Source organism: Dendrobates tinctorius, unplaced genomic scaffold, assembly GCF_039654945.1.
Source record: "Dendrobates tinctorius isolate UK_male_01 unplaced genomic scaffold, ASM3965494v1 ptg000254l, whole genome shotgun sequence".
Lineage (NCBI taxonomy): Eukaryota > Metazoa > Chordata > Amphibia > Anura > Dendrobatidae > Dendrobates > Dendrobates tinctorius.
Genome location: NW_027361921.1, coordinates 24104460 through 24131120, shown reverse-complemented (window position 1 = coordinate 24131120; position 26661 = coordinate 24104460). Strand labels below are relative to the sequence as shown.

At 45.9% G+C, this 26661-nt stretch overlaps 1 protein-coding gene across 1 annotated transcript; it reads right to left on the bottom strand.

Annotated features, from left to right (window-relative positions):
- Nucleotides 1-6637: 6637 nt before the first annotated feature.
- On the bottom strand, nucleotides 6638-7999 carry LOC141067782 (uncharacterized). The gene is made up of 2 exons (XM_073558241.1): nucleotides 7806-7999; nucleotides 6638-7684 (listed from the first exon to the last, which is right to left on the bottom strand). The coding sequence occupies exons 1-2, from the start codon at nucleotides 7931-7933 to the stop codon at nucleotides 6790-6792; spliced, it is 1023 nt and encodes a 340-aa protein (XP_073414342.1). The 5' UTR covers nucleotides 7934-7999; the 3' UTR covers nucleotides 6638-6789.
- Nucleotides 8000-26661: the final 18662 nt, after the last annotated feature.

The window sequence follows — 26661 nt, the reverse complement described above, 5'->3', positions numbered from 1 at the left end:
CAGACAGCTGTAGCCTGCTTCGGGGACTCCACTCTGCATCCCGGCTCTCTATTCAGTTGCTGTTGTGTCCCAAGTCTATGATGGGATCAAGGCGTTAGTGGCTCACTACTCCTCCGGTGTCTGTTGCCGGACATAAAGATCCAATCAACCTCGGGGACCGGGCCCCAGCCTTTGCGCTCTCTGGACTGGAAGGGTTCTCTATCTTTCTTCAACCAGCTTCCCACCGTCCTTCTATTCTCCTTCGTTCTGATCTGTTCTATCTCTCTTATGGAAGGTTAGGTTATCAATCTTATCAGTCTCTTTCTCTGTCTTTCTTGTGCCAGCAGCCCAGATCACTGGAACCTGCTGCAGCACGTCCCTCAGACATCCATCTTCTCTCTTCTCTCTCTCTCTCCAACTAACCACTAACTCTCACTCTTCCACTCTTTTGTATCATCTCACTCCACCCGCCTCCCAGCACATCTCGTGTTACGAAGCAGGGTTCCACGAGGGGTGCTCTGCTAACCCCCAGCCTGAAGCTGTTAGGTGGCCCCACTGAACTATCCTGTGTGTGGAATGTAGGTGTGGATTGTGGTCAGGAGTTCCCACCTTACCTGGATGGTGGGGCACTACACCTTAGGAGAAGGTGCAGTACCTCTGTAGCGACTGAAGCCTCAGGGGCGCCACACCTTTCTGAACGTCTCCTCTACAGCGCCTTTAAGTGTGAAGATCTCCTAGTACTGAGTTACACTGGAGTTCCTCCTGACAGATGTTCCCAAGAACTATACTTGTACGGCAGACAGCTGTAGCCTGCTTCGGGGACTCCTTCTCTTGAATCCCGGCTCACTATCAATGTTGCTGTTGTGCCCCCAATTCTTAGATGGGAGTAGTGCATTTACAGCCCACTACTCCACCGGTGTCTGCTGCAGAACCATTAGTGTCCATACAACCTCGGGGACCGGGCCCCGGCCTTGCGCTTAGAACTTCTAGGCAGGGTTCTTCCTGTAACCGACGTCCTCTGTTCCCTTTTACTCCTACGTTCCATACCAGTCTTTCCTTCTTATTGAAGATCAGGTTTCTGTTCAATGTCCTTCTCTTTCTTTTCTTTCCTGTGCCAGCAGACCCAGGTCACTGAGATCTGCTGCAGCACCTCCTTCCTCCATCCCTCTCCCAGGGATCTTCTCTCCCCACTCACTTACTTCGAACTGACTGACTGACTGAAATTCTAAACCTTCCCACTCTTTTATGTATTCTAAACTCCACCCGCCTCCCAGCACGTTTCGTGTTCCAAGCAGGGAGCCACCAAAGGTGCTCTGCTACACTCCAAGCAGGGAGCCGAATGTGGCTTTGCTGAACTACCGTGTTGTGTGGGATGCGAGTGTTGGAGCGTGGTTAGGAGCCTCCAACTCACCTGGATGGTGGGGTACCACACCTCAGGAGGAGGTGCGGTACCTCTGTGGCAACTGAACCCCCAGGGGCGCCACACATACAGTCTATATCTACATTAATATATACCTAACAGGAGCCCATACAGTCTATAGATGTAGACTGTATAGACAATTATATATACCTGACAGGAGCCCACACAGTCTATATCTACAATAATATACACCTGACAGGAGCCGATACTGTCCATAGCTACAATAATATAAACCTGACAGGAGCCCATACAGTCTATAGCTACAATAATATATACCTGACAGAAGCCTGTACAGTCTATACCTACAATAATATATACCTGACAGGAGCCCATACAGTCTGTATCTACAATAATATGCACCTGACAGGAGCCCATACAGTCTGTATCTACAATAATATATACCTGACAGGAGCCCATACAGTCTGTATCTACAATAATATATACCTGACAGGAGCCCATACAGTCTGTATCTACAATAATATACACCTGACAGGAGCCCGTACAGTCTGTATATACAATAATATATACCTGACAGGAGCCCGTACAGTCTATATCTACAATAATATAAACCTGACAGGAGCCTATACAGTCTATATCTACAATAATATACACCTGACAGGAGTCCATACAGTCTGTATCTACAATAATATACACCTGACAGGAGCCTGTACAGTCTATATCTACAATAATATATACCTGACAGGAGCCCATACAGTCTGTATCTACAATAATATACACCTGACAGGAGCCCATGCAGTCAGTATCTACAATAATGTATACCTGACAGGAGCCCATACAGTCTATATCTACAATAATATATACCAGACAGGAGCCCATACAGTCTGTATCTACAATAATATACACCTGACAGGAGCCTATACAGTCTATATCTACAATAATATATACCTGACAGGAGCCGATACAGTCTATATCTACAATAATATATACCTGACAGGAGCCCATACAGTCTGTATCTACAATAATATACACCTGACAGGAGCCCATGCAGTCAGTATCTACAATAATGTATACCTGACAGGAGCCCATACAGTCTATATCTACAATAATATATACCAGACAGGAGCCCATACAGTCTGTATCTACAATAATATACACCTGACAGGAGCCTATACAGTCTATATCTACAATAATATATACCTGACAGGAGCCCATACAGTCTATATCTACAATAATATATACCTGACAGGAGCCCATACAGTCTGTATCTACAGTAATATACACCTGACAGGAGCTCATTTAGTCTATATCTACAGTAATATATACCTGACAGGAGCCCATGCAGTCTATATCTACAGTAATATACACCTGACAGGAGCCCGTACAGTCTATATCTACAGTAATATATATCTGACAGGGGCCCATACAGTCTATATCTACAATAATATACATCTGACAGGAGCCCATACAGTCTATATCTACAGTAATATATACCTGAGAGGAGACCGTAAGTCTATATCTACAGTAATATATATCTGACAGGATCCCATACAGTCTATATCTACAATAATATATACCTGACAGGAGCCCATACAGTCTATATCTACAATAATATATACCTGACAGGAGCCCATACAGTCTATATCTACAATAATATACACCTGAGAGGAGACCGTAAGTCTATATCTACAGTAATATATATCTGACAGGATCCCATACAGTCTATATCTACAATAATATATACCTGACAAGAGCTCGTACAGTCTATATCTACCATAATATACACCTGACAGGAGCCCATACAGTCTATATCTACAATATACACACCTGACAGGAGCCCATACAGTCTGTATCTACAATAATATATACCTGACAGGAGCCCATACAGTCTATATCTACAGTAATATATAAATGACAGAAGCTCATACAGTCTATATCTACAATAATATACACCTGACAGGAGCCAAAACAGTCTATATCTACAATAATACTGTATATACCTGACAGGAGTCCGTACAGTCTATATCTACAATAATAGTACCTGACAGGAGCCCATACAGTCTGTATCTGCAATAATATATACCTGACAGGAGCCCGTATAGTCTATATCTAAAATAATATATACCTGACAGCAGCCCATACAGTCTATATCTACAATAATATATACCTGACGGGAGCCCATACAGTCTATATCTACAATAACATACACCTGACAGGAGCTCGTACAGTCTGTATCTGCAATAATATATACCTGACAGGAGCTCGTACAGTCTATATCTACAGTAATATATACCTGACAGGAGCTCGTACAGTCTGTATCTGCAATAATATATACCTGACAGGAGCCCGTATAGTCTATATCTAAAATAATATATACCTGACATCAGCCCATACAGTCTATATCTACAATAATATATACCTGACGGGAGCCCATACAGTCTATATCTACAGTAATATATACCTGACAGGAGCTCGTACAGTCTATATCTACAATAATATATACCTGACAAGAGCCAGAACAATCTATATCTACAATAATACATACCTGACAGGAGCCTGTACAGTCTATATCTACAATAATATACACCTGACAGGAGCCCGTACAGTCTGTATCTATAATAATATATACCTGACAGGAGCCCATACAGTCTATATCAACAGTAATATATATCTGACAGGAGCCCATACAGTCTAAATCAACAGTAATATATACCTGACAGGAGCCCGTGCAGTCTGTATCTACAATAATATATACCTGACAGGAGCCCATACAGTCTATATCAACAGTAATATATAGCTGACAGGAGCCCGTACAGTCTGTATCTACAATAATATTTACCTGACCGCTGTTCGCCCAATACGGCGACTAACGGGGGTCCCGCTGCCACCAAAACGCGACGGACAGCGGACCCTGTGTCACCACTATGTCACAATCCCACCACTGACACGGGTGTATCAGCGGACGGAGGGACGCGACACACTGCCGGCACACGGCTATCACAGGCGCAGTGGGGGCTTATCTTAGTTATCCCACCACTGGCACCATGTGACCAAAAATATCCAGCAAGCTAAGGCTACTTTCACACATCAGTTTTTGTGCATCAGGCGCGATGCGGCGCCGTGCCGCATTGCCGGATCCGGCATAACATGTGAAAAAACTGATGCACCGGTTCCGTTTTTTTTGCCGGATCCGGACAACGGATTATGCCGGATCCGGCAAAAAACCGGAACCGGTGCATCAGTTTTTCCATCCGTTTTGTCCGTTTTTTTGCCAGATCCGGTTTTTAAAAAACGCCCAAAAGCCACCATTGGCTACTGGCATTTACAGAAAATCCTATATATACCTTGGTATACACCCTTTGAGAGGTTGTTGTTTTGGAGCAAGATGGAAGCCATTATTGGGAACTTCGCTCAGGCTTACATTGATTTCACTTTTGAGGCCAATTCTTTGGCAGCAATTGTCATGGCGAAGGAGCGACAAAGGCAGCGTATCATGCGTCTGCGCCTACGTCGTTTCTGGATTCACCCTATAACTGCACAGAGGCTGACACTGGGAGTGTTTGCAACGTTATATCTGTCGTTGCGAGGAAATCCAGAGAAGTTTTTTCATTATACGAGGATGAAAATGGAAACTTTTGATTTTTTGCTGGACAGGGTTGGAGAACTGATCCGGAGACGTGACATCTACTGCCGCTTCTCCATCTCACCACCGGAGCGTTTGATGGTCACTCTCCGGTAAGCAATTGTTATTCTTTATCCTTCAAAGCAGACTTCAGTATACTGGAAAATGTGTCTCCTCCTGTTGTTGCTGTTATTTTGCATTAATTATTGTTTTTGACTTTTCCCACAGATTCCTTGCAACAGGCGAATCTCTTTCGTCGCTACAGTACCAGTATAGGATTGGGATTTCAACATTATCAGGTATCATCAAGTACACATGCCGCGCATTGTGGGACAGTCTACATGAAGAGTTTATCCCACAGCCCACAACAGAGAGGTGGCTCGAAATAGCTGACCAATTTTACAGCATCTGTCAGTTTCCGAATTGCTTGGGTGCAGTTGATGGCAAGCACATCAGGATCACTAAACCAGCAGGATCGGGATCTGAGTTTTTTAATTATAAAAAATATTTCTCAATAGTCCTGATGGCGATTGCAGACGCCAAGTACAAATTCATTGCGGTGGATATTGGGGCCTATGGACGCTCCAATGACTCACAATTTTTTAAAATTTCAGCAATGGGACGTAATTTGTACGGAAACACATTCCAATTCCCACCTCCAAGACCGCTTCCTCAAACTTCTGGGCCACCACTGCCATTTGTCTGCGTAGGTGATGAAGCGTTTCAACTGTCAGAACACCTGCTCAAGCCGTACGCAAGCAGAGACTTGACACCAACAAAAAGAGTGTTCAACTATCGCCTGACACGAGCACGGCGGATGGTGGAGTGTTCGTTTGGAATTCTTACCGCTAAATGGAGAGTACTGTTGACCGCAATTAACTTGAAAACAGAAAATGTGGATGAGGTGGTAAAAGCATGTGTTGTGCTACACAATTTGGTTATTACTAAGGAACAGATTGCCATCGAAGACAATGATGTTGAAACCACATTGCATGATTATCGCAGTGTTAATGTGCGAAGTACTCTAGCAGTGTCCAGAATGAGGGACACATTTGCCGAGTACTTTATGTCACCTGAAGGTAGAGTTGAATGGCAGGATGACATGGTTTGAGATGTTAAAACCAATTTTTTACCTTGTTGTACCAAACCATTTCTGTGGTTTAAGTTACTGTACCTTGTTAGCTTCAATTTTCGTAAAGTATTAGTACCTTTGTATCACTATTCTATATTGTTTTACTACCTATTTTTTGTACCAAAATATTCCCATTTTTTAATTTCCTGACAAAGCTCTTTTAAAATTGAACAAAAATTATCATTTAGTAAAAAACTTTCTACTAAATCATGTAGTGTGAAGTGTAGAAAATAATATAGGGGCTATAAAGCGGTATCCAAGGACCTTCCACAGTACTGCCCACCAGCAGGCCTCCCCCCACCGCCACACACGTACGTTACTCATACATGTTCTTGTACACACACTCCCATACATTCACATACTCACACACACCTACTCTCACACAATCACTCACACTCTCACATACTCACACACACACACTCATTGAGTTTTATACATCGACATGTTATATTAACAGTAAAAGAAACAAAAACATTTGATTGACTGAAAAAAATTTTTTATTTTTTATCAGCTTTAGCTGAAATTTTTTCTTTTATATTTTTGTAATAAAACTTTTTTATTGGTAACAACAAAACACATTAAAGATTGGTGTAATGTGTAGCGGAAATAGTATTGGAGGGGCTCTCAGTTTGGACCACTTCAACAGGAGTGTTGTGGGAGAATGTAGTTTGTGAGGGGTCAGATAGCAAAGAACAAGGTATAGGAATGGAGAAAGAAGGTGAAGGGGTGGATAAAGCTGATGAAGGGGTGGAGAAAACAATAGACGGGGGAAACTAAACTGTGGGTGAAGGACGCTTGAATTTGGGATGTGGAAGGAGACTGGATGTATTGGGAAGGGAGTGTAGGTTGGGAAGGGAGTGTAGGTTGGGAAGGGAGTGGAGGCACGGATGCAGTTGGGAACTGGTACGGGGAAGCAGACTGGAAAGGGGCAGGAGGTTGGTACTGGGGAAAATGGTATGGTACAGGAGGGGTAGGAAGGACCGGGCCTGGAGCAACTACTGGGCCGGTTGGAGGGGCTGCTGATGTCACCTGTGCTAAGGCCACCTGGCAGGCTTGCATTACATGCAGCTGCTGTTCAGGAGTTAGGTTGTCCAGCCGCTCAATCACAGCTTTGAAAAAAGAATGATGCGGCGCTTTATTTGCATCTAGATGCATCCTTTCAACACGCGTGCCTAAATCAAGCACCTCTCTAGTAACAAGATTGAACCCAGCAGACATTTGCTGGGTCATGACTTTCATAGCGTTTTGAAAGGATGCATGTAGATTCAAAAACTCTGCAGCAAACTGCCTTTCCTGACCCCGCTGACGCAGCCACCCAGAACTCAAAGGTGTTCTATGGAGGGCAGCTGTGTCAGAGGGGTGAGGTAAAGGAAAGCCTACCTCGTCAACAGCAGCTTCATGTAATGAAGCCTGCACAGATGCTCCAGCAGAGGTGGATGGGGCTGAGGGATCACACACAAGGGAAGGCAGGGAGGGTGCAGAGGGGTTGGGTATGTTGTGGTCCATGATGACGGCCTCCTGGGGGATCACTCCAGAAGGGTTCAATGCAGGCTCCCGCGTGCTGCTGAAGGTGCTGTTGAAAAAAGTAGAAAAAAATAGGCATTAATATCATGATATTCATTAGCCCTGGCTGCAAAAAAAAGATTACACATTTGACCATTTTTTATTTAGTCACTTCTGGTAGGAATGTTTACCTTCTTGTCACCATAGTTGATCTCAGGAATGACAGGGCCTCAGAATACTTATAGCGGCTCCTGCGTCCTCTTGATCCGCTGGGAGCCTGCATCTCTTTGTTGAACTCCTTCTTGAAGCGATCCCGCATTGACCGCCACCGCAACTGAACTCTTTCCCCTGAAAATTGAAAACACAAAATGATTAGGATCAAGCACAATACATCTGGAAACATTACTGAAATGTGAATACTTTCGCTGTTCTTTCTGTGCCCGAGAATGGAGTTCCTCCCAGTTAGATACCACAGCATGGCACACTTCCTCCCAGAGTCATCTAGTAACACTAGCATCTGCATGGAATCGGTCCGCCATATTCCAGAGCGGCTCACGATCTCTCACCATATCAATTAGGAGGTCCACATCAATAGCCACATCCTCACTGTCGGAATCGTGAGCACGCTGTGAAGCCTGTTTAAAGACAAAAAAGGTAAACATAACAATCACAGCATTAAGTTCGAACCTTATAAAAGTTGTAAAAAAAAATCCTTACTCTATGGCGACCGCCCCGGCGTGGTTGCCGACGACTCTGGGAGGCACTTTGAGGAACTCTCGGACGAGCCACAGATTCAGAAGCCTATAATGAAAAAAAAAGAAGAAAAGGAAAATTAAATGCTGTTATGTTGATCTTGTTTTTAGGTCCAGTGATGTGTAAGAACATGTTTTAGTGCAATTAATGCAAAGATACTTACATGCGGGGAGCCCACTCCAGGCATTTCTCCGCTACATCCGTCTCCTTCTGAGAGACCCTCTGGTTCAGCTTCCTATTAAACAAGAATGCATATATAGGGTTATGTGTACCAAGAATGTTCTGGCAAAAAAAAAAAAAAAAATACCTCATTTCGCTGGCGATGTGAGGGAGGGCTCCCAGAAGAAGACATGTCTGGCTAAAATTCTGTAATGAAAACAATTGTTACATACAACACTAACCATATTCAAAGCTTTCAGGCCTGTATACTTACAATATGGGTTGCAAATTAGGATTTTGCAGTAGTGTCCTGGGCAAGTTCCTGCATGAAAAAAGCACGATGTAGTTTAGATTTGTGTTGTGTGCAACATTTATTTTTACAATCAAACAAAACAACAAAAATAGTAAAAAATAAGATTTTTTGAATTCCACTCTCACCACCCTATAAAATGCAGCTTGAACAACAAACCATCGCAAAATTACTATGTATATACTCGTGTATAAGCCACACCGGCCAAAAAATTGGGAACACATAAGCCCAGTGTGTAATCCATACACTATGGCCCCATATGCTGTTCCATAGAATATGCCCCCATATGATGCCAAAAAAAAAAAAAAAAAAAAAACCTATTGTGGGTCCATCGCCCCTGTCTGCCACTTCTTGTGTCAGTGACTGTTCATCCAGCAGAGGGGGACACGCACTTATCACATCAACGCACACACAGAGGATGCAGCAGAGACCGCAGTGAGCAGCAATGGACCCAGGAAAGGTGGATATCACTATGCTTGCAACGCACAGATTCAGGAATGGTTACCACTGAAGACAGGAAGGGAGACAGTGGAGAAGCGAGCAAGGCTACAGATATGACAGCAGGATGATCTGTGACACCCCTGCTCCCCCTCTGACCCACAGGGAGATGACCCGTGTATAAGCCAAGAGGGGGACTTTTAGCCCCAAAAATGGGCGTAACATCTTGGCGTATACACGAGTATATACAGTACCTCCCCCTACAGTATTTACACATAAATACACACACCCACCCACGCAAACTACTTCACACTGTCCTTCATAATTAAAATCCCTCCCCACACTGATGACCACACCTGAAACTTTTTAAAAACAATAGTACAATGTATGAACAACATACATGTGTGTGTGTGTATATATACATATACATGCTGGGCAGGCAGCAGCAGGTACAGCATGGGACTCCAGCGTGGTGGCTAGCAGTGACAGCAGTGATGGGGGTTCTGTGGCAGAGGGTTCCAGTGGCGGTTGTGGGGGTCATGGTGGTGACAAGTTTAGCTGGAAAGGCGGCAAGACACAGTCGCTGGCTGTGACGGGGATGGGTGCGCAGGCATCGGCAGTCACACAGACAAAACGAAAACCTATGCTTGCAAGAAAATTTTTATACTCACACTCAAACTCCTGCTCGCTGGAGGTCCAATAGTGGATGGCTGTCAAAAATCCAGTTGGTTGCTGGATGTCTGGCTGGCTGGTGTATATGTGGCAGAATCCAGTGGCTGTGTGTGTCTCCAGTAGCTCTTTCTCCTCTGAATTCAGGGTGATGAATGCCCTCTCTCTACCTTTCCTATAGGGTGGGTGGAGATTGGCAGGTGTTTTTCCCCAAATTTGATACTTTTTGGAGCATGCGCAGTGCAAAAACCGGATCAGGCGCCGGAATCAGGCAAAAACCGGATGCCGCCGGATCCGGCGGCCATAGACTACCATTATAAAAAAAAACGCATGTCGCCGGATCCGGCGTCATCCGGTTTTTTACTGCAGACAAAAAACGTTACATGTAACGTTTTTTCCAGACGCCGGACCGGCTGTTTTTGCCGGATCCAGCAAAAAACGGATACGCCGCATAGGCATCCGGCGCAATGCGGCAATAATGAAACTCTATGGGGGAAAAACCGGATCCGGTGGCAACAGGCGCCGGATCCGGTTTTTACACTTTTCGCCACATCGCGCCTGATGCACAAAAACTGATGTGTGAAAGTAGCCTAAGCTCGGTCTAACAATTTGCCGCAGGGGGGGTTTAATTTGGCTGCCCCACCACTGCTAACAACCTTCCAAGTACTGCAGGGATTTATGTATATCCCACTTTCTCAGTTCCACTTTGGAACTCGCAGCTCTCCAGCGCCCCCCTTACCCTCAGGTCAGTCAGGGAACTGCACCCAGGATAATTGGTCGCCGAACGGGCTGCTTGGTGTGAACGACAATTAGGCTACCGCAGTAGGGGAATTATCAATGCTGTGGCCACGGCCCCTCACTCAGCAATATAAGACCCTTCTAGACTGCCAGCTAGCCGCAACAACCGTACACACCACGCTGCCACCAGCCACGTTTACTTAATTCACAGTGTTAAATTAAGAGGGTCCGTGGCAAACCCCTTGAATTAGTAGCGATTATCTAACAAAGGCGTATAGTTCGATTCTTAGAGCATGGAGACAGACTAAATATTAAATCATTTATTCCCCGAAAAAGTAGGGCAGTGGTTATACAGATAAAAATTGCTATAAAATTGAGACATTAATTATGTACAGTTACAAATATAAAATAAAAGATGGATGAACATAGAAAGTAACACTCACGGTTGTTCATGACTCTTTAGGCAAAACCATGTGGCTGAGTGGGGGAAGGAGAAGGCAGAGCCACACATCTCCGCTCATTTGCAGGCCTCTCTGGCACGAGGACTGGAACTCTTCTGAGCTCCCTGTATGGGAGGGGTACCTTCATTCGGCCTCTCACAGTTTACTAATTCTCCTACACATGAGGACGGGAATACTCTGGACCTGGTTTTCTCTCGTCCCGGCTCACTGCACAACTTTACTAACTCACCTCTCCCGCTCTCGGACCACAACCTTCTTTCCTTCTCAGTCAAGAATTGTCTCCTCACCCGGGACACCCCCACTTACCATATTTATCGGAATACACGTACCATTAATACCCAACAGCTTATGGACAATCTCCACACATCTTTATCCCCCATCTCCTCCCTCTCCTGTCTAGACATAGCATTGTCACACTTCAATAATACACTGAAGAATGCCCTAGATGAAGCAGCACCTTCTACACGCAGAAAGACCCGACAAAGACAACGGCAGCCCTGGCAAACAACGCAAACACGCTTTCTTCAGCGCTGCTCAAGGTGTGCAGAGCGGCAGTGGAGAAAATCTCTCTTAGCAGAAGACTTCACCCACTATAAGTTAATGCTCAAAACCTATAACTCTGCCCTTCATCTGGCCAAACAATCCTACTTCACCACCCTCATCACCTCACTATCCAACAACCCAAGACGACTTTTTGAAACCTTAAACTCCCTCCTGAAACCTAAAGTACAGGCCCCCATCACCAACCTCAGCGGTGAGGATCTGGCCACTTATTTCCTAGAAAAAATCAACCACATCCATCAAGACATCTCAGCCCAATCTCCTCAGTGCCTGGATCCCCTTCCCTTCCGCACCTCAAGCTCACTAGACATCTTTGAGCCTGTTTCAGAAGAAGAAGTTTCCAAGCTCCTCGCTTCTGTTCGGCCTACAACCTGCAACAGTGACCCCATTCCTTCACAGCTCCTGCAGTCTCTCTCACCAGTGGTCACCACTCATCTGACTAAAATATTTAACCTCTCTCTTTCTTCAGGTATATTTCCCTCCTCATTTAAACATGCCATCATAACCCCTTTACTTAAAAAGCCACGCCTGGACCAGAACTGCACTGCTAACTACAGACCTGTCTCTAACCTTTCCTTCATCTCTAAACTCCTGGAACGCTTGGTCCATTCCCGTCTAATCCGCTATCTCTCGGATAACTCTCTTCTCGACCCCTTACAATCTGGTTTCCGCTCTTTACACTCTACTGAAACTGCCCTCACTAAAGTCTCTAATGATCTAATAACAGCTAAATTGAAAGGTCATTGCTCCCTGCTGATTCTCCTGGATCTCTCTGCCGCATTTGACACTGTGGATCATCAGCTCCTCCTCACTATGCTCCGCTCTATAGGCCTCAAGGACACAGCACTCTCCTGGTTCTCCTCCTATCACTCTGACCGCTCCTTCACTGTATCTTTTGCCGGCTCCTCTTCCTCTTCTCGTCCCCTTACTATCGGGGTCCCGCAGGGCTCAGTCCTAGGCCCCCTCCTCTTCTCTCTATACACTGCCCCTATTGGACAAAAAATCAGCAGATTTGGGTTCCAGTATCATCTTTATGCTGATGACACCCAATTATACACTTCTTCCCCTGACATCACCCCTACCCTAATTCAAAATACCAAGGATTGTCTGTCTGCTGTCTCTAACATCATGTCCTCCCTCTATCTGAAACTAAATCTCTCCAAAACCGAACTTCTTGTGTTTCTTCCCTCTACTAACCTCACTCTACCTAACATCGAAATAACCCTGGAGGGTTCAACCATAACTCCCAAGCAGCATGCCCGCTGTCTTGGGGTCATATTCGACACTGAACTTTCCTTTACTCCCTATATCCGATTACTCAGTCGCTCTTGTCACCTGCATCTTAAAAACTTCTCCAGAATCCGACCTTTTCTCACCTTTGAAACTGCTAAGACTCTTACTGTCGCTCTTATTCATTCTCGTCTGGACTACTGCAACTCTCTTCTGATCAGTCTCCCTCTTACCAAACTTTCTCCTCTCCAATCCATCTTGAATGCGGCAGCCAGGGTCATATTTCTGTCCAGCCGCTTCACCGATGCCTCCATCTTGTGCCAGTCATTACACTGGCTACCTATTTGCTACAGGGTCCAGTATAAACTCATCTCTCTCACCCACAAAGCTCTCCACTGTTCTGCACCGCCTTATATCTCCTCTCTCGTCTCTGTCTATTGCCCTACACGTGCCCTCCGTTCTACAAATGACCTAAGACTAACATCCCCCGTAATCCGAACCTCGCACCTCCGTCTCCAAGACTTCTCTCGTGCTGCTCCAGCTCTCTGGAATGCACTTCCCCAGATGATCAGATTGATACCTAGCCCTTACCTATTCAAGCGCACTTTGAAAACCCATCTCTTCAAACAAGCCTACGACATCAACTACTCAGCAAACTAACTTTTCCCTGTTCCCTCCTTCCAAATATTATTCTGAATCTGCACCCTACTATTCATCTGTCTCCACACCCTCCCTGCACACGATAACTGCACTTGATACTTGTCTATTGCACTTAAACACACGGGCTGATGACCGGATCATGCAGCTTGATATGAAAATCCCTGTTTATTATAATTGCCAGACCTGAATTAACAAGCACTTTTCACCTACTGTGTCCCCCCATTTCCTTGTAGATTGTAAGCCTGCAAGCAGGGATTTCACTCCTAATGTTACTGTTTGAATTGTCTTAACTTGTATTGAGTTTATTGTCTGTACATGTCCCCGTTTAATTGTAAAGTGCTGCGGAATATGTTGGCGCTATATAAATAAAAATTATTATTATTACCTGACAGGAGCCCATACAGTATATATCTACAATAATATATACCTGACAGGAGCCCGTACAGTCTATATCTACAATAATATACACCTGTCAGGAGCCCGTACAGTCTGTATCTATAATGATATACACCTGACAGTAGCCCATACAGTCTATATCTAGTATTTGGGGCAGTGTAGCAGGAAGTAGGTCTCATCCTCCAGGGCCTCCTGGTCACAGTGTTGGCACAGTCTTTCCTCCCTGGGCTTGTAGCTCTGCCTGTTCCGGCCGACCTTGATGGCCAGACTGTGGGAACTGAGTCTATATCGGCTCAGGATCTTGCGGTCTCTGGGGTTCGGGAGTTTCTCCAGATATGGGACCAGTCTGTAGTCTCTCTGTAGACTCTGGTACATGGTCAGTTTCTGTGAGCTGATGATGTCGATCTTCCACTCACATACGTACCTCTCCTGGCCTTCGTCTACCATCTTCCTGATTCTGGCTTTCGTCAGGTTGTTGTGATTGGTGTTCTGGTCAGGTTGGGTTTGAGTGAGCTGTTCCGAGGGTCCTGGTTTTTCTGTTTGCCCTACATGTGTCAGGGCTTTATGGTGATGGGAGCTTGCATTGCTCCTACGTAGGTGAGCCCGGAATGACAGTGCCCTCTTTAGAACCATTAGGTGTAGAGGGAATCTGCCCAGCTCTGTCCGGCAAGCACTGTTGGAGGTGCTCCGACAGTCTATATCTACAGTAATATATACCTGACAGGAGCCCATACAGTCTGTATCTACAATAATATTTACCTGACAGGAGCCCATACAGTCTATATCTACAATAATATATACCTGACAGCAGGGGCGTATCCAGGGGGGGCAGCCGGGGCAGTTGCCCCGGGCGCAGGCAGCAGGGGGGCGCAGTCGGGCCGCCCGGCCGCCTAATGAAGCGGTCCGCAGTATCTCCCCCCCCGGCGGCTGCGTTCTGCCGCTACCAGTCCTGGGAGTCGGCGGTTCTCTGTGTCGGCTGTCAAGCTGACAGCCGACGCAGAGAAGGAGGCCACGCCGACTCCCAGGCAGCAATTGTACTTGGCGTCTATACAGACGCCAGTACAATTAAAGCTCTGACCGCCGGGTCAGAGAGACGTCAGCAGCGTGATCAGGTCATGTGATCACGCTGCTGACGTCACTCCCGGTGCCCAGAGCGAACGCTGGTGGTAAGTGTGCTCCTCTGTGGAGCTGAAGAACCACCGAAGATGGGAGATGGGGGGGGTTAATGAGTGGAGATGGGGGTTAATGAGCGGAGATGGGGCTTAATGTGGGAATGGGGGTTAATGAGTGGAGATGGGGGTTAATGAGTGGAGATGGGGGTTAATGTGGGGATGGGGGTTAATGTGTGGGGGTTAATGAGTGGAGATGGGGGTTAATGTGTGGGGGTTAATGTGCGGGGGTTAATGAGTGGAGATGGGATTAATGTGGGGATGGGGGTTAATGAGTGGGGGGTTAATGTGTGGGGGTTAATGAGTGGAGATGGGGGTTAATGAGTGGAGATGGGATTAATGTGGGGATGGGGGTTAATGAGTGGGGGTTAATGTGTGGAGATGGGGGTTAATGAGTGGGGGGTTAATGTGTGGAGATGGGGGTTAATGTGTGGGGGTTAATGAGTGGAGATGGGATTAATGTGGGGGGTTAATGTGGGGATTGGGGTTAATGAGTGTGGGGGTTAATGAGTGGAGATGGGGGATTAATGAGTGGAGATGGGGGATTAATGAGTGGAAATGGGGGTTAATGTGTGGAGGGGTTAATGAGTGGGGATGGGGGTTACTGTGTGGGGGGATTTGGAGTGGGGGTACATAATGTGTGGGGGGATTTGGGAGTAGGGACGAGGGGTTATTGAGTGGGGATGGGTGTACTTAATGTGTGTGGGGGATTGGGGATGGGGGGATTTGGAGTGGGGGGTACATAATGTGTGGGGTGATTTGGAGTGGGGGGTACATAATGTGTGGGGGGATTTGGAGTGGGGGTACATAATGTGTGGGGGGATTTGGGAGTAGGGACGAGGGGTTATTGAGTGGGGATGGGGGGTACTTAATGTGTGTGGGGGATTGGGGATGGGGGATTTGGAGTGGGGATGGTATTTAATGTATGTGGGGAGATTTGAGGACACAAAATGAAGAGTATGTATGAGGAAACAGTATGGGGGATGGGTGCAGACAGTAAGGGGTGCGAATTGGTGAATGCATGTGGACACAGAATGGGGAGTCGGGGATATGTGTGAGCAGACAGTATAGAGAGTGAGGGGGTAAATATATGAGGAGACAGTATGGTGAACAGGAGGGATGTTAGAGGAGACAGTATGAGGAGGGAGGGGAATAGTGTGAGGCGACAGTATATTGCAGATATTTGTATTTAGGGACATTATAATGACACTTCTATCTTTAAGGGCATCGTGTGGGGATTTGCTGCAGAAGACCGGAGAAGATGGAAGTCTGCAGAGACGGCTGTGGATGAGAAAACTCATCATGGGGTCTGGACAAGAAGAAGAAAAGGAGACCAACTGCAGAGACGACGTCATCTATAAGGTACCTGGATGTAAATATTTGTGATACTGACTAATTCTCATGTTTTTATTTGTTAGGAACATTAAAGAGTTTGTCCAGGTTTGTGCTGAGTCTGCAGACATTCTATGTGACTGCAGACTTCTGAATTCTCACAGTGCTCACTGAACACTGTCAGGATTCTCTCGTGCCGGTAATTTACATACATACGGTCACATGCTGACTAGACATGTGTGGCCTCACTCAATGAAAGTGAACGGAGCGAGACCGTGCACGTCTAGTTGGAATGTGGCCAGAAGTATACAAATCACATACTTGTGCTGACATGACTGTACATCGGCAAGGGAGAATCCTAAAAGTGTGCAGTGCATTCGTTGTGAGAATTCAGAAGCTGCAATGTCAGGATTCAGCTCTGCAGGTTCCAGTACTCATCACATGGACACTTCACTCATATGCGATTTTCATAGTTATGGTCCTGTGACAACGAGCATCTCATCCTGCTTTCAGTTTTTTACTGAACATTGAGAGCATTAGGGAGAGCAGCTCGTGGGTACATGGCTAAGTGTGCAAGTCGCATATGTACCTGGGGAGGGCGCCGAGGGCGCCGAACCAAATTCTTGCCCCGGGTGCCAGAAAGCCTAGATACACCTCTGCCTGACAGGAGCCCGTACAGTCTATATCCACAATAATATACACCTGACAGGAGCCCATACAGTCTATATCTCCAGTAATATAAACCTGGCAGGAGCCCGTACAGTCTGTATCTATAATAATATACACCTCACAGGAGCCCATACAGTCTTTATCAACAGTAATATATACCTGACAGGAGCCCATACATTCTATAGCAACAGTAATATATACCTGACAGGAGCCCATACAGTCTATATCTACAATAATATATACCTGACAGGAGCCCATAAAGTCTATATCTACAATAATATATACCTGACAGGAGGCCGTACAGTCTATATCTACAATAATATATACCTGACAGGAGCCCATACAGTCTATATCTACAATAATATATACCTGACAGGAGGCCGTACAGTCTATATCTACAATAATATATACCTAACAGGAGCCCATACAGTCTATATCTACAGTAATATAAACCTGGCAGGAGCCTGTACAGTATGTATCTACAATAATATATACCTGACAGGAGCCCGTACAGTCTATATCTACAATATATACCTGACAGGAGTCCGTACAGTCTGTATCTATAATAATATATACTGTATCTGACAGAAGCCGATACAGTCTATATCTACAATAATATACATCTGACAGGAGCCCGTACAGTCTATAACTACAATAATATACATCTGACAGGAGCCCGTACAGTCTGTATCTACAATAATATACACCTGAGAGGAGACCGTACAGTCTATATCTACAATAATATATACCTGACAGGAGCCCATACAGTCTATATCTACAATAATATATACCTGACAGGAGCCCATACAGTCTATATCTACAATAATATATACCTGACAGGAGTCCATACAGTCTATATCTACAATAATATATACCTGACAGGAGCCCGTACGGTCTATCTACAGTAATATATACCTGACAGGAGCCCATACAGTCTATATCTACAATAATATATACCTGACTGGAGCCCGTACAGTCTATATCTACAATAATATACACCTGACAGGAGCCCATACAGTCTATATCTACAATAATATATGCCTGACAGGAGCCCGTACAGTCTATATCTACAAAAATATACACCTGACAGGAGCCCATACAGTCTGTATCTGCAATAATATATACCTGACAGGAGCCCATACAGTCTATAGCTACAATAATATATACCAGACAGGAGACAGTACTGTCTGTATCTACAATAATATATACCTGACAGGAGCCCATACTGTCTATATCTACAATAATATATACCTGACAGGAGCCCATACAGTCTATATCCACAGTAATATAAACCTTACAGGAGCCCGTACAGTCTATATCTACAATAGTATACACCTGACAGGAGCCCGTACAGTCTATATCTACAATAATATATACCTGACAGGTGGCAGTACTGTCTGTATCTACAATAATATACACCTGACAGGAGCCCGTACAGTCTATATCTACAATAATATATACCTGACAGGAGCCCATACAGTCTATATCTACAATAATATATACCTGACAGGAGCCCATACAGTCTATATCTACAATAATATATACCTGACAGGAGTCCATACAGTCTATATCTACAATAATATATACCTGACAGGAGCCCGTACGGTCTATCTACAGCAATATATACCTGACAGGAGCCCATACAGTCTATATCTACAATAATATATACCTGACTGGAGCCCGTACAGTCTATATCTACAATAATATACACCTGACAGGAGCCCATACAGTCTATATCTACAATAATATATGCCTGACAGGAGCCCGTACAGTCTATATCTACAAAAATATATACCTGACAGGAGCCCATACAGTCTGTATCTGCAATAATATATACCTGACAGGAGCCCATACAGTCTATAGCTACAATAATATATACCAGACAGGAGGCAGTACTGTCTGTATCTACAATAATTTATACCTGACAGGAGCCCATACTGTCTATATCTACAATAATATATACCTGACAGGAGCCCATACAGTCTATATCTACAGTAATATAAACCTGACAGAAGCCCGTACAGTCTATATCTACAATAATATACACCTGACAGGAGCCCGTACAGTCTATATCTACAATAATATATACCTGACAGGAGCTCGTACAGTCTATATCTACAATAATATATACCTGACAGGAGCCCGTACAGTCTATATCTACAATAATATACACCTGACAGGAGCCCGTACAGTCTATATCTACAATAATATATACCTGACAGGAGCCCATACTGTCTATATCTACAATAATATATACCTGACAGGAGCCCATACAGTCTATATCTACAGTAATATAAACCTGACAGAAGCCCGTACAGTCTATATCTACAATAATATACACCTGACAGGAGCCCGTACAGTCTATATCTACAATAATATATACCTGACAGGAGGCAGTACTGTCTGTATCTACAATAATATACACCTGACAGGAGCCCGTACAGTCTATATCTACAATAATATATACCTGACAGGAGCCCATACAGTCTATTTCTACAGTAATATAAACCTGACAGGAGCCCGTACAGTCTATATCTACAATAATATACACCTGACAGGAGCCCGTACAGTCTATATCTACAATAATATATACCTGACAGGAGCCCATACAGTCTATATCAACAGTAATATATACCTGACAGGAGCCCATACAGTCTATATCTACAATAATATATACCTGACAGGAGCCCATAAAGTCTGTATCTACAATAATATATACCTGACAGGAGGCAGTACTGTCTGTATCTACAATAATATACACCTGACAGGAGCCCGTACAGTCTATATCTACAATAATATATACCTGACAGGAGCTCATACAGTCTGTATCTACAATAATATATACCTGACAGGAGCCCATACAGTCTATATCTACAGTAATATAAACCTGACAGGAGCCCGTACAGTCTATATCTACAATAATATACACCTGACAGGAGCCCGTACAGTCTATATCTACAATAATATATACCTGACAGGAGCCCATACAGTCTTTATCAACAGTAATATATACCTGACAGGAGCCCATACAGTCTATATCTACAATAATATATGCCTGACAGGAGCCCATAAAGTCTGTATCTACAATAATATATACCTGACAGGAGCTCATACAGTCTGTATCTACAATAATATATACCTGACAGGATCCCATACAGTCTATATCTACAGTAATATAAACCTGACAGGAGCCCGTACAGTCTATATCTACAATAATATATACCTGACAGGAGCCTGTACAGTCTATATCTACAATAATATATACCTGACAGAAGCCCGTACAGTCTATATTTACAATAATATATACCTGACAGGAGCCCATACAGTCAATTCAAATTCAAAGAAGCTTTATTGGCAGGACTAAATACCCATTTGTTTTCCCAAGGCAAGTGTACAAAAGGGAATAGGGATAGGGCCTGTAGGGATGTTGGGTAGGGGCTGTAGGAAAGGTGGATGGGGGCAGATCCAGGATGGGGCTGTAGAAGTCCATGGCATAGGGAAGGTGGATGGGAGGATGGGGCAGATCCAGGGTGGGGCTATATCTACAATAATATATATCTGACCGGAGCCCGTACAGTCTATATATAAAATAATATATACCTGATAGGAGCCCATACGGTCTATATCTACAATAATATACACCTGATAGGAGCCCATACAGTCTGTATCTACAACAATATATTCCTGACAATAGCCCAGTCTATATCTACAGTAATATATATGGGTCACCCCACGCTTCACCCAGGGCAGTGGGGTACTCGGTACCGGGCCGCTGCAAGGGGGATGGTGTGTTGTGAGTTCATTTTCCCCGTCACCTTTGATGTCTGATGAACTCCCTCTGCTGGTGAAGAGAGGTAGTGAAATTGATTGGGATGGGAAGAACCTGTTATCTGAACAGGCGGAGTGTGATTGGACATCTGGAATTTCTGAGTGGATATAAGGCAGCCGACGCCCTGCAGGGACTGCTGGTGATTAGAGTTGAGAGACTTTTGGTTTTTTAGGGTCGAGTTTCGTTTCGTGAAACCCGACTTTTCCAACAGTAGGGTCGAGCAAGATCGGTCGATTATAGGGAAAAGTCGGGGTCGTCCCGAATCACGAAACCCAATGTAAGTCAATGGGGAATAAAAGTCGGCAGTGAGAGGAGGACAGGAAACACTCCTACAGTGCCCATTTGAATGCCAAAAGCATCAATTCTTCTTACTTAAGCTTGTCAACCTTAATTAACTTCATAATACAAGTTGCGCACTGAAAAATGGGGGTTATTTGGCTACAGTTGTGGGGGGGTAGGGCTGGCTCCAGGTTTTCATGTGCCCTGGGCGAAAGAGCGCCCCTTTAACACATACCACAACTCATCATGCTCCGATACGGCAGAGAAATAGCGGTATAGTACAATGAAAAATACCTCACTTTTTACATCTCATGACGAGGCCCATCTATTTCTCCATACAGAATCATTGGTCCCATATAATGTTTGAAACAGTATATGATGAGCTCCACATAATGCTACAGTATATGTTGGTCCCCATGGATGAAGCTCCACTGTCTTATGGGCCCAAATAATGCTCCAAACATAATGGGCCCCATTTCTAATGCTCTAGTGTATAATGGGCCCTGTAAATGCTGCTCCAGTGTCTGATGTCCACCTTTGGAATGTTCCAGTGTATGGTGGGCCCCATCTATCATTCTCCAGAGTATAGTGCTCCCCAAAAATTGCTGTCCCAACATTGAAAACAATCAAATAAGTCTCCTCCCTAGGGAATCCCTGTACTAGTCTGGACTCCTCGTCGTCCCCATCTTCCATCTCACTGCACAGTATTTCAACCTTACAAGTGCTGTGATCCTGAGCAAGCAGGGGGGGCCCACTCGTTGGCGACGGCACTGGCACAGGGCCCCTGATAGTACGGTGGTGTGTCTGATGGCGGGTGGGCCGAACCTGCACTTTCATCTTCAGCTTCCTCTTTGTCACCGTGTAAGATGGAACTGTATATGGGAAAGGTAACCTGAGTTTCATCAGGGTCAGATTCAGGCCGTGTAGCGTGCGAGGGGAATGTAGTGGTCTGGGTCAATGTACCAGCAGATTCATCGAGCAGTGGCTGGGCATCAGTGCACTTGTGTCGCCCCCAGGAGTACGGTCGCCACAGTGGCATTACCTTCCTCCTAGGGAGTGTGATGTCATGCTTGGGAGCAACGAAGGATCTCTCTAGCAGGTTAACTGATTGGGCGGCTTTATTCCCACGAGTCATGACCCTCCAAACAGCGTTCATGAAGGCAAAGTGTTTGTTTTACGTGGGCAGTATGGTTGCAAAGCTGAACCTTAAAGGAATGTCCAGAAGGGCACCACCAGGAGTGGAGCCTACGGTTAAATTCGACTCCACCTGGGAAACCTCAACCATGCCAGCTACAGAAAAGATGCACACATTGCAAGCTTAATTCCGTTAACGAACGAGACTCCATCATGCCCCGCGGTCCGAGTCCGGCTTACTAGAGGGACACGTGAGGCTCTGGCACATGAGATTGGCCAATAACTGGTGTGTCATGCCCTTACATGTCCGTGGCTGCATGTGCGCTACACTGAAAAGGCCAGCGTTTGTCGCTTACAGGTGCAGATAACCCGCTGAACAACGTTAGTGATGGGGATCACTGATTACAATTATTACCCGCGAACAATGATTTCCCAGTAAGTGCAGGTCAACCGCAGTTCCGGAATTAGGCCTAACCGTCATTCCTGAAAAAATGAAAAACTTACGTGTGCAAACCACAGGTGCTGTAGCTTGCTTAACAGCTCGCCAGCCGTTCTCACGCCCAGTATGGATTACACGTGATTGCACAAAGGTGAGAAAGGGTACCGTATCCCCGGATAACATGTATGGATAGCGTACACATTCAAAATATATGTCAATACATCAGGAGGCAGGCTCAGATGGTGTTAGGCCCAGTATGGCTTGCACGTGATTGCACAAAGGTGAGAAAGGGTACCGTATCTCCGGATAACATGTATGGATAGCGTACACATTCAAAATATATGTCTATACATCAGGAGGCAGGCTCAGACGGTGTTAGGCCCAGTATGGCTTGCACGTGATTGCACAAAGGTGAGAAAGGGTACCGTATCCCCGGATAACATGTATGGATAGCGTACACATTCAAAATATATGTCTATACATCAGGAGGCAGGCTCAGACGGTGTTAGGCCCAGTATGGATTGCACGTGATTGCACAAAGGTGAGAAAGGGTACCGTATCCCCGGATAACATGTATGGATAGTGTACACATTCAAAATATATGTCTATACATCAGGAGGCAGGCTCAGACGGTGTTAGGCCCAGTATGGATTGCACGTGATTACACAAAGGTGAGAAAGGGTACCGTATCCCCGGATAACATGTATGGATAGCGTACACATTCAAAATAAATGTCTATACATCAGGAGGCAGGCTCAGACGGTGTTAGGCCCAGTATGGATTGCACGTGATTGCACAAAGGTGAGAAAGGGTACCGTATCCCCGGATAACATGTATGGATAGCGTACACATTCAAAATATATGTCTATACATCAGGAGGCAAGCTCAGACGTTGTTAGGCCCAGTATGGATTGCACGTGATTGCACAAAGGTGAGAAAGGGTACCGTATCCCCGGATAACATGTATGGATAGCGTACACATTCAAAATATATGTCTATACATCAGGAGGCAGGCTCAGACGGTGTCAGGCACAGTATGGATTTGACGGCCCAGACTACACAGCGGAGGAGCAGGGAGAGGTAAAGATTGCAAATGCTGGGGCCCTGACCAAGCAAGGGGGGCCCACTCGTGGGCGTCGGTACTGGCACTGGGCCCCTCATAGCACGGCGGTGTGTCTGACGGCAGGTGTGCACCACCACCGTCAGAGACACTTGATTGCACTATGAGGGACCCTGTGCCAGTGCCCGCGCCCAAGAGTCGGCCTACCCACCTGTCCAGGGCAACGGCACTCGCACGGTGTCGTGCGCTAGGTGGTGACCCCGGCCATGGGGGGGGAGGCAGCACAGTTAGGGAGTTTTAGAAAGTGGCATATGTTGATGTTGGACATTCAGCTGATGCAAAAGGCGAAATAGGTCAAGTCCCAGGAAGAGGTGGACCAAAGCAAGCCATTTTTCTGTCACCCTATGTGTCATCAGGGGAAGGTGGGACAAAATCCTTGGAAACCCATGCATGGTTCATTTTAATGAAGGTTAGATCATCCACATTTTGGGTTGACAGACGGGTCCTTTTTTCTGTCAGGATTGATCCAGCTGAACTGAAGACTCTTTCCGATAGCACACTTGCAGCTGGGCAAGCGAGCTCCTGTAAGGCATATTGTGCCAATTCAGGCCAGGTGTCCAGTTTAGCGGCCCAATAGTCAAAGGGGAATGACCTGTGTGATAGAACATCAATATGGGAGGAAAAGTAGTTTGTAACCATAGTTGACAACTGCTGTCTCCTGTCACTTTCCATCGATGCAGTATTACCAGTTGTGTGAGCGGTACTTGAAAAATCAGTCCACAACATTGTCATGAAACCCCTGTCTCCAACGCCACTTCTGCTGTGTGCACCATGAACACCTCTGCCAAGCTGCCCCCGGCCCGTACGGCTCGTGTGAGAACCATCACCGCTGCTGTGTGCTGGGAATGCCTCAAGCAACTGATTTACCAGAGTTGCTTGTTTATTAGCCAATATTAGGTCAAGGTTCTCCTGTGGCATGATGTTTTGTAATTTGCCTTTATAGCGTGGATCTAGGATGCTGGCCAACCAGTAGTCGTCATCGTTCATCATTTTGGCAATGCGGGGGTCCCTTTTTAGGATCTGCAAGGCATAATCTGACATGTGGGCCAATGTTCCCGGTGTCAATGATGCACTGCGAGTGCTGGTTGGAGGAGCACTTTCTGGAAAATCCACATCCCTCCAGTCACGCACAAACCCTGTACCAGACCTTGCCACGCCAACATTTTCACTTGCCCCACGAGATGCATCCTCCTCCCCTAAGTAATCATCCCCATCATCATCCTCCTCCTCCTCTTCTTCCTCCACCTCGTCCAGGAGAGGTCCCTGAGCAGACAATGGCTGAATGTCATCAAGGATTCCCTCCTCCTCTTCCTCCTCATCAACATTGGCTGCAGACGCCTGCTCCTTAAGGTGCATCAAAGTTTGCATGAGCAGACGCATAAGTGGGATGCTCATGCTTAGGATGGCGTCGTCTGCGCTTACCAGCCGTGTGCATTCCTCAAAACACTGAAGGACTTTACAGAGGTCTTTCAGCTTCGACCACTGCACACCTGTCAACTCCATGTCTGCTCTCAAAGTGCCTGGCCGTGTATCCTCCCACAAATGCATTATGCCTGCCTCTGCTCGCACAGCCGCTCCACCATGTACAGGGTGGAGTTCCACCTTGTTGCAATGTCGATAATGAGGCGGCGGTTGGGAAGGTGGAGCAATCGCTGCAGCTTCTGCATACGAACGGAGTGTACAGGCGACCGGCGGATGTGCGCGCACAGTCTTCGCATCTTCTGGAGCAGGGCTGTTAACTCCGGATAATTTTTGAGGAAGCACTGCACCACGAGGTTCAAGGTGTGAGCCAAGCAAGGTATGTGGCTGAGTTTTGAAAGGGTTATGGCTGCCACAAAATTACGGCCGTTATCACTAACTACCTTGCCTGCCTCAAGATGTACACTGCCCAGCCATGACTCAGTTTGTCGCTTCAAGCACTCGGCCAGCACCTCGGCGGTGTGTCTATCGCCCAAACACATCATCTGCAACACAGCCTGCTGACGCTTTCCACTAGCTGCTCGATAGGGGGACACCTCGTGTGCAACAGTGGCAGCTGCAGATGGAGTGCTCGTACGACTGCGCTCTGTGGACGAGCTTTCGCTTCTGGAGGAGGAGGAGGAGGGTCGAACGCCTACAGCCAACTGTTTCCTATACCGTGGGCTAGGCAGCACTGTCCCACCACCGCTGTCCCCTGTGGACCCTGCATCCACCACATTAACCCAGTGCGCAGTGATGGACACGTAACGGCCCTGGCCATGCCGACTGGACCATGCATCAGTTGTGAGGTGCACCTTTCCACTCACTGACTGCTTGAGTGCATGGACAATGCGGTCTTTTACATGATGGTGGAGGGCTGGGATGGCTTTGCGAGAGAAGAAGTGGCGACTGGGTAGGTCATAGCATGGTACTGCATAGGCCATGAGTTCGCGGAAAGCTGCGCTTTCCACCAACCAATAGGGCATCATCTCAAACGAGATTAGTTTGGCAATGTGGGCGTTCAAACCCAGTGTACGCGGATGAGAGACTGAGTACTTTCTTGACCTACTCATAGTGTCTGGGAGGGTGAGCTGGACTTGAGAGCTGCATATGGTGGAAGTAGCGGTGGACAGGGCGGACTGAGAGAGGGTTGATGATGGTGATGGAGTTGGTGTTCTTTCTGATGGCCTAGATTCAGTATTTCATTGATATAACAGTGGGATTCCCTGACTGCTGTGGCCTT